This window comes from Diospyros lotus, chromosome 2 (genome assembly GCF_014633365.1).
Source record: "Diospyros lotus cultivar Yz01 chromosome 2, ASM1463336v1, whole genome shotgun sequence".
Classification (NCBI taxonomy): Eukaryota; Viridiplantae; Streptophyta; class Magnoliopsida; order Ericales; family Ebenaceae; genus Diospyros; species Diospyros lotus.
The window spans coordinates 17,022,866-17,038,690 of NC_068339.1; the positions used below are offsets into that span (position 1 = coordinate 17,022,866).

Genomic DNA, 15,825 nt, shown 5'->3' on the forward strand with positions numbered 1-15,825 from the left:
CCCCTAGATTTGGGGTAAGGATAAAATTTTCTCCAATCCAAATAGTATTCTTTTTGTTATTATGAATATTTATTTTATTTTAAAAATTATTTACTTGCTTATCATATGTCAACTTAAATTTTTATCTAAAAATTATGTAATTAATAAAAAAAATTCATTATTAATTATATTTTTTTATAAAAACATCTCAATTAGCAAAACATTACATTCAATGTGATAAAATTAAAAAAATTATTACATATAATGTAAAAATAGAATAAGAATTATTACATATTACTTTAATTTTTAAAATTTATGATGTTATAGCGTTCATTCGACTCATTTCTAATTATTGTGTCTGTAATTTTTATTTAGTAATTTTTAATTTAATTTATTTAATAATTATTATTTTTTATTATAATTTATTAATATTATTTAAATATTATTAATACTAATAATAAGTAAATAAAAAGATATTAAAATATAAAAAAAATACTAAAAAATTAAAATTTGTTATACTTAATATGGAAAGACAAAATGGAGATAAATACATTATCTCAAATTTGAGGTAAGTGAGTAGTGCTACCCCAAATATGAGATAACACTATTCACCACCCCAAATTTAGGGTAAGATTTTGGAGGTGGGTAAGATTTATTATTATTATTATTATTATTATTATTATTATTATTATTATGGGGTTGAGGTTTTTCTTATATTTAAAGTAGAATTTAAAAATATATGTCAAATATATATATATATATATATTATGGGGAGAAGTAGGGAAGACTTGAATAGAGTTAGATCTAAAAATGACAATGGTGAATGATTGATCGAAGACCAACGACAAGGACACCCTCCACTCTGGAAAGAACCCTACTACAGGGAGACTATCCACTCTTCAATAGTACTGTATTTCTTACAACTTGCGTTCATAACTTGTGGACCAAGATTTTATGGTTTTGAAGTCAAATTTTTTGATAATCAACTTCATTATGAAGCTAATCCACACATGGCCATTCATCCAAATTAACTACACAAACAAAACCTTGAATGACTTTGCAAATATCGAACCTGACTTTTAATCAGTCGTCCAAATAGCAAGAAAGCTCCATCCTGTTTCCATCCAGCTGCCTTAACAATCAAAACACACACACACACACACACACACACACACACACACACATATATATATATATATATTAATAAAAAATATTCAGAGTGGAGGGTGGGTTCCGTGGATATTCAGAAAAAATAAAAAATATTAAATTGTATAATAATATTATCTAAAAATTCAGGATGGACAACTAGCTGTGTGTGGCTCTGGCACTGAGGTTAGCTCATAATTACAAACAAACAAAAATAATAGAGACGTGCCAAATTCCATTCAAATTGCTGGGTTAAAAAAAATTAATGGAATGGACCCATAACATCATTAGGTCACGTTAACATTACTTAAGTATGAATAAATTAGATTAAAATTATATATATATATATATATATTAAAGGTGTATGTTCCATGACTCATAATTACAAACAAACAAAAATCGTAGAGATGGGCCAAATTCCATTCGAGATTTTTAAAGAAAGATACCAAGACATGCATGCGTGTTTCTTCATACACATACATGTCCCCATGTAAGCGTGAGGAAACTAAAAAATAATTCACGTGGCGAAGAGAATTGACATCAACCCAACGATGTTGATGAGTGAAAAATTAAGAAAAGTCATCCATAGTTTCACGTGCATCGCCCTTACCAAATCATTCAATTTAAAGGGGGGGCTATTGCAGGGGCAAGTACTTCAAACCGCGAGTTCAACAATGGCGAACCACAGTAGTTGGCTTCTGCTAGGCTTACTCGTACTTGCCACTTCCGAGCTCCTCGCATCTGCTAGCTTTGTCCCCGACAAATTCAACCGCACCAGTTTTCCAAAAGGTTTTCTTTTTGGTGCATCATCATCTGCTTATCAAGTAAGAAGTTGCATTCATTTTCTTGCTGATATTAGATACATGCTTATGGTTCGCCCCCTTATTAATTTGTTAATATATATACGTGATAATCATGGTTAAAATTTTTAATTTATACTGAATTTCTTAATTTGACTTTGATTATAACTTTCAATTTGATTGTGATTAAAATATTGTTAAATTTGATTTTAAGTTAAATTTAGTTCATTCAGATGAATTCTGATCAGAATATATTTTTTTGTATAAATAAGTGTTAAAGTTACTAAAATTAATGTGATAATATTACTTTTGTTATAGTAATAATTACTTAGTAATATTTTATTTTTTCTATTCATAATTTTTTTAATTTATATTTTTTTATATTAAATTTTGTATTCATTAAGTAGTTGATAATTTAATTATAGTTTATATCCAATCCAAATTTCGTAACAATATATACCCGTGTTTGTGTTTCAGTATGAAGGTGCTCCAAGCTCGCGAGGCAAAACTATATGGGATGATTTTGTTCGGGATTTCTCATGTCTCTCCCTTCTCTCTCTCTCTCTCTCCAAAGCCCAACACCCCCCCCCCGGGGCTTCAGTGGTGTATGCTATGGTTATTCATTATCTTACATTCAAGTATATTGTGTAGCATTAAGTTTATATTAAAATAATATTTTTAAAACTATTATTGAGCTTCATTGCACGTGTTAGCATATTGAATGTATAAAGTAATGAAGTTTGTACTTTAAAAAAAAAAAGGCTAAGCTTGTTGAATGATCATTTGTGCTATATTAACGAAAGCAAAAGAAAAAATGATTTCTTTCTTGAAGCTAAAGAGTGTTTGGCCATATTTCTTCAAGGAGGTTTGTGTTTTGTGATTGTGAGATGTGAAAAATTGTATGTAATTAAATGTATTTTTGCAAGCAAGTTGTGTGAAGTCTGTTGAGTTTTATGTTATGGATATTTTGATGATAACTGGATTTATGTCAAAATTTTAATGTCCTCTTATAATATATTTTCTTAGGTTTATTAATATGTTTTATATTCTTATTTAGAATGTTGATTAAAGATATATTAATAATATCTTGATAAGATATATGGAGGTTGCCTTAATCAAGGAATGTTGGTAAGATTATCTTTTAATATGCCTTATTTATTAATATTCTCATATGTATTAAAATAATTTTAACTATTTGCTTTATTGATATATTTTCTTATATGTCTCTCCTAAGAATAGTGCATGAGCAGTTTGCGACTTTAAGTAGTTTTATAAGGTATTTGTTTGTATTGCATATTTTTGGTATTTTTAATTTTTTTAAATTAATAAATTATATTAAATATACATGTAAAACTCTTCCGCTCTTATTTTTGGCTTTTTATTTTTTTTTATTAGTGAAGCTCACTGTTGAAAAAAACTTTTGAAGGCCCCCTAGTGAGCTTACTCGGGACAAGTTTGAATTAATCCTCTTTTAAATTCCAATTTTTTTTTTTGATATATAGCCATTATTATCATCACAAAGCCTTATTCTTGTTGTTAGGTGACACTGACTATATAAATTTTAGTTTTTAATTTATATTTTAAAAATGAATTGAATATCTACTTTACATTAAATTAAGATGTCATGCCACTATTTGCTTTCTTGTGACTTGAAAGATTAAAAACAAATTCAAACATGAATTGGGTAAAAATATTCTATAATGCTAATAAAAATAAAAATTTAATTTATTGTTTGAAGGGTTAATTAGATTGGTGATATTTCACTTTGTAACGTTGTATATTATGATATGTATACGTGGCAGTTAAAATAGCGGATGGCAGCAATGCGGACGTGGCGGATGATTTTTATCGTCGTTATATGGTATGATAAATAATATTCATTTATCTTGTAGCTATCCGTATATATGAATTGACAAAATTGTCAATGAATATGAACAATTTATAAAAAAATTGATGAAAATGCTTAATTTTTTTTATAGAGCTAAATGAAAAACTATATACTAAAGATGGCTGACTATTTACCAAATGAGAAGATTAATATTGTAATAGAATTTTATGTAAAAAATACATTTTGCTATAATATATTTATTTTACTTGTGTGACAAAGTCTTCTAAAAGATCACATAGGTTGGACCCACATGTGGTGAACTGTACGCATATGTATGTACGGGCCCTAATAAATTATAAATATCATTTAAAAAATACTATTAGTTCATCATGAATTACATTTTAAAATAGACAATATAGTTAAAATATTTAAAATACTTCTTACTTATACTGGTAAGATAAGGTGACAAGGCAACGTGAAGTGGTGAGGCGTATGACTAAAATATCTCTTATCCAAAACAATGAGACGAGACCGTAAGCTACAAGGGGTATTTTAATTATTTGTGTTTATGTGTAGCTAAAAATATAATTCATGGTGTACAAGTAATATGGTTCTATTATTAATCCGTAACTATGCTCTTTTATTTGTTTGGAATACGAAGATTCTTATATTTTCATCAAGTAGATATCCTCTCGTGTTGAATATATTGTAACTAACAAATAAAAAATTTGTCAGGAGGACATAAAACTGATGAAATACATTGGCATGAATGTCTTTCGATTTTCTATTTCTTGGGCGAGAGTATTACCTAGTAAGTATTAATTTACACTTTGTTATATTTGTTGAGCATACAAAAAAAAAGATAATTATCACTTGTAAAATAATTTTGTGGACCCATCTCTTGACTCACTCTCTAATTCTCCTAATTTAAATATGTGTTTTGATATAAAATTTGTCATGCAATTTTAACTACTTTCCTTCCATTTCATTTCATCTTTACACTTAATCTTCCCTTCTTATTAATTTAAATAAATTGTGGTTCAGGTGGAAGAGTGAGAGGAGGAGTGAATCAGAAAGGGGTTGATTTCTATAACAGACTTATCAATAATCTTATAGCAGATGGTTTGCTATATCTCTTTCTCTTTTCTCTTTGATTTTAGTTAATAAAATTACTTAAACTAACTATGACTTCGTATTTTCCTTGGTCTAAACATGAAGGTATACAACCATTTGTCACACTTTCTCATTTTGACCTCCCCCTAGCTCTAGAGAAAGAATATGAGGGCTTTTTGAGCCCCAAAATTGGGTAAGTATATATTTTTCTATTCGAGATAGATATATATATATAATATTTTCTCACTTATTGACTATCCATAAACTAAAATATATTTGAATATAAAGTTACCAATGTCAAGTATAATGATTGTTTTAGCATGGAAGGCCTTCAAATTACCTTCACATGCTTTGTTTGGGGGAGAGCTAGTAATTGAATAAACTGAAATAAAATGAGTGAAATGGTTAAGGTGTGGAATTGGTTATAATCGAATTAAATTGTCAGAAAATTATTAATTGAACTGAATCGAACCAAGGCATATAATTGAACAGAATTGACCGAGTCATCTAAACTAATCAAAATAACCGAAATCGATCTAACTGAATTTTGAGTTGTTGTAAATGAACTGAAATTCTTACTAAAAAACGGAACTGAACCTAATAACTGAACCAAACCTAATAAAAGAGGGTTAGGTTGTTGGTTTGGTTTGATTTTTCAATCAGTAATACCAAAAAAACCAAATCGAATAACCAAAATTCTCAGGAGAAATAAAACCGAAGCTAATAAATGAACCGAACTAAATAATCAAAAATTTTGAGAGAAATAACATAATTGAACAGCTATTGGTGAAAAATCAAATCGAACTGATCGAACTTGTGGAATTGGTTTGATTAGTTCGATTTACTCGAACTCTTACTCACCCCTAGAAATGGTATGTAAAATACTTTTTATATTGTTTGAGAGAGTACAGAATTAAAGGTGAAGTAAAATATAAAGATGTTAATTGAGAGATTAATAGAAATGGATATAACAATAAATAACAATTATACACTCTTGTGTAAGCATAATTAAATGAGATTATCTCAACTTCTATTTAATGCAATCTGAAGCAGTTTCTACTTCTCTACTTCAATCACTAAATAAATTAAGCATGCTATAGAATATTATTTTTGAACTAATGATGAGATAAAAGCACATTAATTTGGGCCAATTGTCATATTCATTCATCTTCTACTAGATCAAGAGAGAAAATGAGGTGTTTTAAGAGAATGGATGGTTATTGTATGCATCAATTTTTTTATTTCATTCAATTACGTACTATTCATTATCAGAATACATTTAACATGAGCATTCATTAATTGCATCTTACCATTCATTATCATAATACATCTAACATGAGCATAGAAATTTTAATTATGTATAGATTTTTCAACAACTCATCATGGTGAAAACTAGACACATTTACATTAAAAAAATTGACACATGGGCAGGGAGGATTTTGAGGCCTATGCAGAGTTTTGCTTCAAGACATTTGGTGATAGAGTGAAGCATTGGATAACCTTTAATGAGCCATATGTTTATATCTTTACCGGCTATGATGTGGGTGCAATGGCACCCGGACGATGCTCAGCATGGAGGAATAATAGTTGTCCAGCTGGGAATTCTGCCACCGAACCTTACATAGCTGCACACAATATGCTTATTGCTCATGCAAAAGCTGCCAAAGTGTACAAGGAAAAATACCAAGTGAGATTTTATCATTTCTATTATCTTAAGTTCACAAAAGTACATCGTTAGATCTTGACTTATGATTGAGAATACTTACAGGCATCTCAAAAAGGAGAAATAGGAATAACTTTGGTCTCTGGTTGGATGTATCCTTACACCATAAAGGCCTTAGACCAAAAAGCAGCCGGCCGTGCACTTGACTTTATGTATGGATGGTGAGTTGAATACATTTCAAATGGCTAAACATAATCTTTAGTTTAGGGATACAATTGGGCATTTGTAATAAAAGAAGTCTTATCATTGACAGGTTTATTCATCCATTGGTTTATGGAGACTACCCACGATCTATGAAAGCTCTCGTGCGACAAAGGTTACCAAAGTTTACTTCTTCCGAGGCTATGTTGCTGAAGGGTTCTTATGACTTCATTGCACTTAATTACTATAGCTCAAACTATGCAAGCCATGTGCCTTTTAGCAATAAGCCTGCTCATCTGAGCTTTTCAACAGATAGTTATGCTAATGTTACAAGTAAGTATATTTCTTTTTAGAAATATTTTATTGTAATATTCATTACAAATTGTAAAATACTAGCAAATGATGTCACTTACGGAATGAATTATGAATTGATCTCAACGTATTAATTAAGAACTTTCTAATTAATTTGTGCTTATCTTAATTTCCAGGCGAGAAGAACGGAAAGCCAATTGGTAAACCGGTATGTGTACATTCTAATTAATTAAGACATCTTATCTATCAGTTTACTTTCCATAATGAACACAATGGTGTATGTTTTGGAACTCAACTTTTGACAAATGATTTACAGCTTGGAAATGGATACAACGTTCCAGATGGACTTAGAAAGGTATTAGTTTACACCAAGGAGAACTACAAAAATCCAAGAATGTACATCACTGAGAATGGTAAGGAAATTGATTATCTAGCTCATATCACTTGTTGACATCTTAACTAAAAAATATCGCTTGCTGACATCCACCTTTTGAAACAACCTTATTTATTGTTGATTTTCATTATTTTTAGGGGTGGGTAATTACAATAATGAAACAGTTCAACAAGGCATCAATGATCCAGAGAGGATAGAGTACTATCGTACCCATCTTTTGGCCCTTAACGAAGCTATTAAGTAAGTTACAAATCCTATACAAACCTCTAGTAGATCATTATTGTTAGAGCATTTTAGTTGAACAAGTTCTCTTGACGTAGTAATTTTCTTTTTTCTTGTTTGAAATTTTATGAATTCATACACTTGAGCATCATCCTATTCCACTAAGATTACATTTCATTTTCATTATGTGTGTAGGGAGGGCGTTGATGTGAAGGGCTTCATGGCTTGGTCTCTTCTTGATTGCTGGGAGTGGAGTTCTGGCTTTAACCTTAGATATGGTCTCACATATGTAGATTATAACAATGGACAAAAAAGATACCCCAAAGACTCGGCTATTTGGTACAAGAAATTCCTACTTCATTAGTTGGAGAATTGGAAGACATGGAGTGCTTTCATTTAGCTTTTATGGTGTCTTGAGTTAATCTTATTATGTTGTAATAAATTGAGGATCAACTACTGAAGATCTTCATAATTATGTCCAGTTGTATTAATAAATTTTCAAAATGTAATGTTCTTAGCTATATTTCTCCTTCTCGTGTATTACATAATGTTATTTTTCATGGTCAAAAAATAATCTTTTTTATTAGATGATAAATTGGCCTTAATTGAATTTAGTCATTTTTTCTTTTGCTTGAGTCCAATTACATGAAAGTAGATGAAAATCATAGAGAGACCACTATGTAAGCCTGACCATGGTTCCGAAATTAGCGGTTTCAATTTCACTTTTTGGTGGAATCAAAATCGAATTGTCTATAGATAGTCCCGATTCTGATTTCCTAACAATTCAGTTCTGGTTCTCAATTGTCTGTGTTCTAATTCGAACCGATTTAATAAAAAAAAATTGGAATTAATTTATATAAATTAAGTTACCTATGTATCATTTTGGGATTTAAATGAATCAAAGTCATGTAGTTCACTTATCAATTGAATTTGTAACTCTCTTATCTTAATCAAAATTATTTTTGAAAATATAAGTTATTGTACATTGTATTATATATTTTATATTTATTTAATTTTTTTAACGGTTTGAATTGGTTCCGGTTACGATTCCAGTACACGTTCTAATTCCTTATTTTTAGGATTTGAAATTGAGCCATAAGTTTTTGGTTCAAGTTTTGGTTTTTGAACTGAAACTGAAAAGACACTTTCGATTTGTTTTTAGGAGAACAGTTCCAGTACAATTCACGTTCTGAACCGAATTGCGATTAGGCCTACCACCATGAAGGGGTGGACATGCATTGAGAATAATTCTGACCTATAATTTCTGATATGTAACATCAAAGAACATATAATTACATCTGACCTATAACATCAAAGAATATGAAACTAGCTAAGCATCAAACAATAAACACACCCAATGACTCAAAACCTAAGATAAAAACACTGGACTAGTAGATCACTTTTTTTTTTTTTATAGAAAGGTGAAATTTTATTAATAGCTAAAAGGCCAAAAAGCTCCATAACAACACTAGAGTCAAAAAACAACACACGAACAACACTTGACTAGAAGATAACTTGTGTGATATTCGAATAGGAAGTGAAATCTGAGGCATATTGTTAAGTCACGATCGCAAGGGGACTTGCATTGAGCTATGCTTAGGCTGATACCCCAAAGAGCACAATTGGCCCCAGATCATAAAAGGCACCTAAGACAAACAACCTGAACCAAATAACCAAGTAATGAAAGAAGCAACATAAATGTAAAGGCTGATCCTTGGCATTATCATGCACAAACCCTAGCTGGCTTCTCACTAAAACCGCATACCAATATGACTCTCCCAAAGGATCCATGAATTGTCTTCATGGTGTTTCATTAAAGGTCCATTATTGAGTCCTTGTACATAGTTTTGTTGGGCATTTTCAAAACATAGTGTCTGATTCTTTTTTTAAATCTCCATCTTTATCTGATCAGATTATCTTTTAACTATTTTGACTTAATTAAATTTAAATCAAGTTATCTGATCATATTATCTTTTAATCAAATTATTTTGAATTAATCAAATTTAAATCAATTTATCTAATCAGATTATCTAATGAGATTAGTTCTATCAGTTTTAATCAAATTTGAAATCGCTTTAAACTTAAACTGAGCACATGATTTCCACTCTCCTTATAAATGCAAATCATCTGGCTTTTCGTTTGCTGAAGAAAACAAAAGCCTAGGGTTTTCTATTAGCTCTGAAATACACAAAAGCTTCTCAGTTCTAACTATTTCAAGGTGCAGTTTGGAGCTTCATTGTATCCTAAAGGCTTTGCGGATTCTCTTTGCAATTCAGAGAGCAAATTAACCTTTAACAAAGTGGCAGTAGCCTTGAAGCATTGTTGTCAGACTGTTATAACAATCTAAAGGTTAAATTCTATTACAACAACGGCTTCGTTGAGGGATTGATTACCAACATCATCAAGCTGGAGCGTTTTGATGGTGGCAATTTCCTGAGGTGGTAGAAATGAGTTTAGTTCCTATTCATTACCCTTCAAGTGGCGTATGTGCTGAACATCCGAAAGCCTATGGACACTGAAAATGAGACTGTGGCTCAGACCAGGAGGAGGCAGAAATGGGACACCGATGAAGAGATATGCAGAGGCCATATCCTGAACACCATAGCATATTCACTATTCAACATCTACCATACAGTCACACCAGCAAAGGAATTATGGGATAGGTTGAAGGCTAAGTACATGCAAGACGATACTACTAGTAAGAAACTTTTTGTCTCCAAGTTTAATAAGGGTGTAAAGGGTGTGTCTGATAGTATGGAAAATACGTAAAAAATATTTCATTCAATGAATTGAATTCCATTTTTGGTGTTTGACATACTATATTTAATTTCTATGGAATTGAATTTCATGATACAATCGTTAAAGCATGTTTTTACCTATTTTCCAAGAAAAATTCCATCTAGGGGGAGATAGTTTTTGTTTTTCATGCAAATTGAAAAATACTTTCTTTTCTAACTAAATGCTGTCAAATACACCCTAACTATAAAATAGTACACAACAGGCCTGTGATGGAGCAATTTTTTGAGACATAATGTATTTTGAGCCATTACACACAACATAATATGCACATGGATACCTGTATTATTGTGTCATCAATCATTGATAAATTGCCACCATCTTAGAAAGACTTCAAGAGACCTCTAAAACATAACAAGGAGTTGTCTCTTGAAGAATTGGCTAAAATAAGAGCAAATGAATGCTTTTTGGGTCAAAGCAATGGAGGATGGTACTGAAATGACTAGGCGCCAAATTCTTGAAAAAGTTTTGAAGCCAAAATCTGGATATATTCGTGGACTTGGTTATGGAGTGAAATCAAGTAAATCTAGAGAACTGAAACTATAAGCTCTTTTAGAAACTGAAAAGATTGAATCTGAAAAGCGAAATATGAATTAAGAGAGCAAATACAAAGCCAACAAATCAAAATAAGTAGCTTACAAGAATCTTATGATCAACTTAAATTTTTTATTGATGAGTTAAGATGTGAACGAAGTGGTGAAGTGAATACATCTGAGAATATGAACATAAATATTTCTGACAAAAATATTTTTGTCGTATTTTTTCATTTTGTGACAAAATAATTTCATTAGTATTAATATTTTCTTATTAAATAAATTCATCATTTATGTGAATTATTGACACAAATATTATTGTCATTATTAGGACATCAAGAATATGACAAAAATATTTTGCCACCCTTTTATAATTTTAACAAAAACATTTTTGTCGCATTTTTGATTTTATGAAAAATAATTTTATCAATATTAATATTTTCCTACTAAAAAATTGTCACATGAACTAATTACTAACACAAATATTTTTGTCACTATTCACTATTGGGACATTGACAAAAATATTTTGTCACTATTTTTATTTTATCCAAAAAATATTTGTCACAATATTAGATAATTGACAAAATTAATTTTATCACATTCAAAATTATGTCAAATAAGTTTTGTCACTATTTAAATTGTGTCAAAATATATTTCAATTTTATGACAAAATAATTTCATTAGTATTAATATTTTCTTACTAAAGAAATTCGTCACTCGTGTGAATTATTAAAAAAAATATTTTTGTCACTATTGAGATAGACAAAAATATTTGTCACCCTTTCATAATTTTGGACAAAAATATTTTTATCACATTTTTTAATTTTATGAAAAATAATTTCATCAATATTAATATTTTTTTACAAATTTTTTTATCACCTATACTAATTACTGATACAAATATTTTTGTTACTATTAGGTTATTAACAAAAATATTTGTCACTTTTAAATAATTTTGAGAAATTTATTTTGTCACTATTTCTATTTCATCAAAAAAATATTTGTCACAATATTAAATAATTGACAAAATTAATTTTATCACATTAAAAATTATGCCAAATAAATTGTCACTATTTAAATTGTGACAAAATACTTTTTGTCACAAGATACATTTTGCCACGATAAACATATGATTTTTATCTAAAATTTGAATTTATTGTGACTAAATTAGTACCATGCATGTGACCAAAAAAAATTCTTTTATAACAAAATAATGTCATAATAAGTTGTTTAAGTGACAAAATATTTTTTTCACAATAAAATACTTATTAAGACAAGCTTGTTGTAACTAATATGATGACAAACATTTTCGTCACAACAAGTATGTTATGACAATTTTCATAGTTATTATGACAAAATATTTTATCACAAGAAGCGTAAATTCTTGTAGTGATGCTGGAGTTATGACCGGAGCAGTATTGGCCGCAATAGCTGAGGGAATAGCATCGGCAACAGTAGCGCCGATGGCCATGGCAGCTAACAGAATGAAGACTGAAAAAACGAAGTGGCCTCTCTGATTTTCATCCAACCTTGAGCAAGATGGACAGAGTTCGATTATATAACCAGACCCAACCCGATATAGAGACAAAGACTCCTCAAAACCAATCACAAAATCTGCAGTACGAAACATGCTGGAGAGAAACACACGAAGGAAAATCAGAAAGGTTGCTGGGACCCCGTGACAGAAATTCTGGAAAGTTGCTAGAACACGCGCTTGACATACTACAAGAAAAATAGTTTTTAGCAACAGAATTTAGTGACAGAATTATTGTAAGGGCCCACTCCCGAATGTGCCCGCTAGCATAGGACATTCGAAAGGAGATCATCACAAGGATGATATAGAACAATACCTCATAATAAACACACACATTTATCTATTTTCACGCAGTGGAATATCAATAACTTTCGTTACAAACCAATGTTGATACATCTAGGCTCTAAGGCCATACAAACTGAATATGAGGCTCTAATGTAAAATAACAATTTAAAATCTCATCAATCTACCTCACCAAAACGCAACTAGGATCTCCGAGTTGAGTGCCTCTGTACACCACTACCCTTGGGTTGTAGTCCCACTAGACTCGCCCTTAATGACTGCTTTACCTTTACCTGGAACGGCATAAGAAGATCAAGTGAACCACAAGGCTCAGCAAGTTCTAGTACAAAGGAGCAGTATGAAGAAAGAGAAATCATGATGACACCGAGAGGAGTGTACAACGACTTCATATCAATATTCAATTATATAAGTCAGGAAATCATATCTCATAGAATTATAAATTTCAATTTTTTGTTCATGTATAATCATACAAGTGCATACATCATAAGTATAAATCCCATAGGCTCGTAAGCCACGATGCAAAATATGTGTTAATCATCATATCAATAAATTAACACATAACGTATCGAGCACAACCTGCCGGGCTATGGCCACCTCATCCCGCGTCAGGCGTTCCTAGGGTACCCTTTATTTCCTCGCAAAATAATAAGTGCGCTAAGAACATATATATGAGCATCATGTACATGTATGCATCATGTATGCATTTACCAGCAATGTAAAATTTAAATTCTCGTTCTCAATATACATTTAATACCATTGAAGAATGTTATGGCAAAAAATGTTATTTTTCCACCATACAATCGCTCTAATACATTAAGTAAATGTTTAATTAATATTAATAAAAATTTTCGGATGGGTACTGTAGCAAGATACTATATATATACTGTATGGATACGGTATTATACTATAGCGAGATACTATATGGTATTGTATCGAGATACTGTATAGGTACTGTATTGAGATACTGTATAGGTACTATATGGTATTGTATCGATATATTGTATAGGTACTGTATGATATTGTATCGAGATACTGTATAGGTACTATATTGAGATACTGTATAGGTACTGTATTGAGATACTGTATAGGTACTGTATCGAGATACTGTATAGGTACTGTATGGTACTGTAGCATCTGAATTTTTCACACATTAACTTGATATTTTTCCACAATTTCATGGGACATTCGGGTATAGACATTAATTATCCAGACATCATTCACATATAAGATATACCAATAAATACACTACAATGAGCAATGAAGGTGAACAAACTCCCATCATAATGGAGGTGAAAAATGTCATTCACAGAATAATATTGGGGTGAATCAAACCCCTTTTAAGACATCAAATAGACTCACAATATTTAGGGATTTTATACTATGTAAATAGAAAAAAAAAATTTATAGAGATGCTACACATGGAAGGGGAGAAAAATAAAAGAAGAAGAAGAAAGGATACTTGCCTGAGGATGAATAAATCAAGATGAAGCACCCGCACAGAAGCTCCAATTGCCACAGAAAATTTAACAGAATAGAAGCAGTAGAGAAGAAAAAGAATACGTATCAGATGAAGAAGAAGAAGAAGAAGAAGAAGAAGAAGAAGAAGAAGAAGAAGAGAAGAAGAATAGAATAAGAAGAAAAAGAAGAAGTCGGGAGGGAGAAGAAGAAAAGGAGATAAAGAGGAAGAAAAAGAAGGTGTAAAAGAAGAAGTGAAAGAAGAAAGTAGGAGTAAAAGGAAAAAGAAGAAGTAAAATGAGGAGTGAAAGAAGAAAGGAGAAGTAAAAGAGGGAGTGAAAAAATAAAGAAGAAATGAAAGAAAATGTGAAAGAAGAAAAAGAAAGGGGAGTTGGGAAGTAATGATGCGTAGATGGTGGGTGTTTTTTTTTTTTTTTTTGTATTGGGCTTAAGCCCAAATAAATGGCCCATCTTCTATTTCCTTAAAGGCCCAAGCCCAACTCTTAGCCCACTTGCCTTAAATAAATTGAAGCCCAACTCATTATCCCATCCATTTAATTTAAACCCATACATACAAGCCCATTGATCTATTTCAATATTAAAAATCAAATTTGCTCAACTTATATAATAACTAAAATAAGTTAATACATCATTCTAAAATTCTAGACCCAATAATGGGTCGTTACAATTATTCCATCGCTAATTAGCGATGGATAGCGACGGAATTTTCATCGCTAATTTTTTTAAATATTTTTTTAATTTAGTGACGGAATACCCATCACTAAATTTAGCAACGGAATTAGCGACGGAAATCCCATTGCTAAATTTTAATTTTTTTTTTTTATTTATTTTTTATTTTTTAGCGACAGGGTTGACTTCGTCGCTAAATTTGAATTTTTTTATGTTTTAGCGACGAGGTTGACCTGTCGCTAAATTTTTATTTTTTTATTTAATTTTTTTTTTATTTTTATCTATCGGAGTGTTTCCGTCACTAAATTTAATTCTTTTTTATTTTTTAGCAACGGGATTGACCCTGTTGCTAAATTTTAATTTATTTATTTATTTTTTTAATTTTTTAGTGACGAGAGTGACCTCGTGGCAAAATTTTAATTTTTTTTATTTTAACTAAAAATAAAAAAAATTAAATAAAAAATTAAAATTTAGCGACGAGTCACTCCCATCACTAAAAAATAAAAATAAATAAATAAATAAATTCAAATTTAGAGACTGAAAAAATATAAAAAATTAAAATTTAGCGACGGGGTTATTCCTGTAGCTAAAAAATAAAAATAAATAAATAAATAAATTCAAATTAGCGACGGGGTCAACCCTGTCGCTAGAAAATAAAAAAATTAAAATAAAAAATTAAAATTTAGCAACGGGTCATCTTGTTGCTAAAAAATTAAATAAAAATAAATAAAAAAAATTAAAATTTAGTGATGGGGTTCACCCTGTCGCTAAAAAATTAAAAAAAAAATTAAATAAAGAATTAAAATTTAGTGACAGGGTCAATCCCGTCATTAAGAAAAATAAATAAATAAATAAA

At 30.1% G+C, this 15,825-nt stretch overlaps 1 protein-coding gene across 3 annotated transcripts; it reads left to right on the forward strand.

The window, feature by feature from the left end:
• Positions 1 to 1,760: 1,760 nt before the first annotated feature.
• On the forward strand, positions 1,761 to 8,247 carry LOC127793728 (beta-glucosidase 12-like). Of its 3 annotated transcripts, none has more exons than XM_052324419.1 (13): positions 1,761 to 1,949; positions 2,403 to 2,466; positions 3,728 to 3,786; positions 4,489 to 4,564; positions 4,798 to 4,875; positions 4,972 to 5,059; positions 6,298 to 6,553; positions 6,635 to 6,750; positions 6,843 to 7,063; positions 7,219 to 7,250; positions 7,359 to 7,455; positions 7,574 to 7,676; positions 7,854 to 8,247. In XM_052324419.1, exons 1-13 carry the CDS (start codon positions 1,800 to 1,802, stop codon positions 8,020 to 8,022), a joined length of 1,509 nt encoding a protein of 502 aa, XP_052180379.1. In that variant the 5' UTR covers positions 1,761 to 1,799; the 3' UTR covers positions 8,023 to 8,247. The 3 variants fall into 3 exon arrangements, with proteins under 3 accessions (XP_052180379.1, XP_052180380.1, XP_052180381.1); XM_052324420.1 differs by having other exon boundaries at positions 1,801 to 1,949; positions 2,403 to 2,530; positions 7,854 to 8,246; XM_052324421.1 differs by having other exon boundaries at positions 1,865 to 1,949; positions 2,403 to 2,540; positions 7,854 to 8,246.
• Positions 8,248 to 15,825: the final 7,578 nt, after the last annotated feature.

Excerpts from the sequence above, each read along its gene's own strand:
- LOC127793728 (XM_052324419.1), top strand. The coding sequence starts at position 1,800 with ATGGCGAACCACAGTAGTTGGCTTCTGCTAGGCTTACTCGTACTTGCC. Across the intron at positions 1,950-2,402 it reads CATCATCATCTGCTTATCAA|TATGAAGGTGCTCCAAGCTC; the intron begins GTAAGAAGTTGC and ends TTTGTGTTTCAG. Across the intron at positions 7,251-7,358 it reads GAAAGCCAATTGGTAAACCG|CTTGGAAATGGATACAACGT; the intron begins GTATGTGTACAT and ends AATGATTTACAG.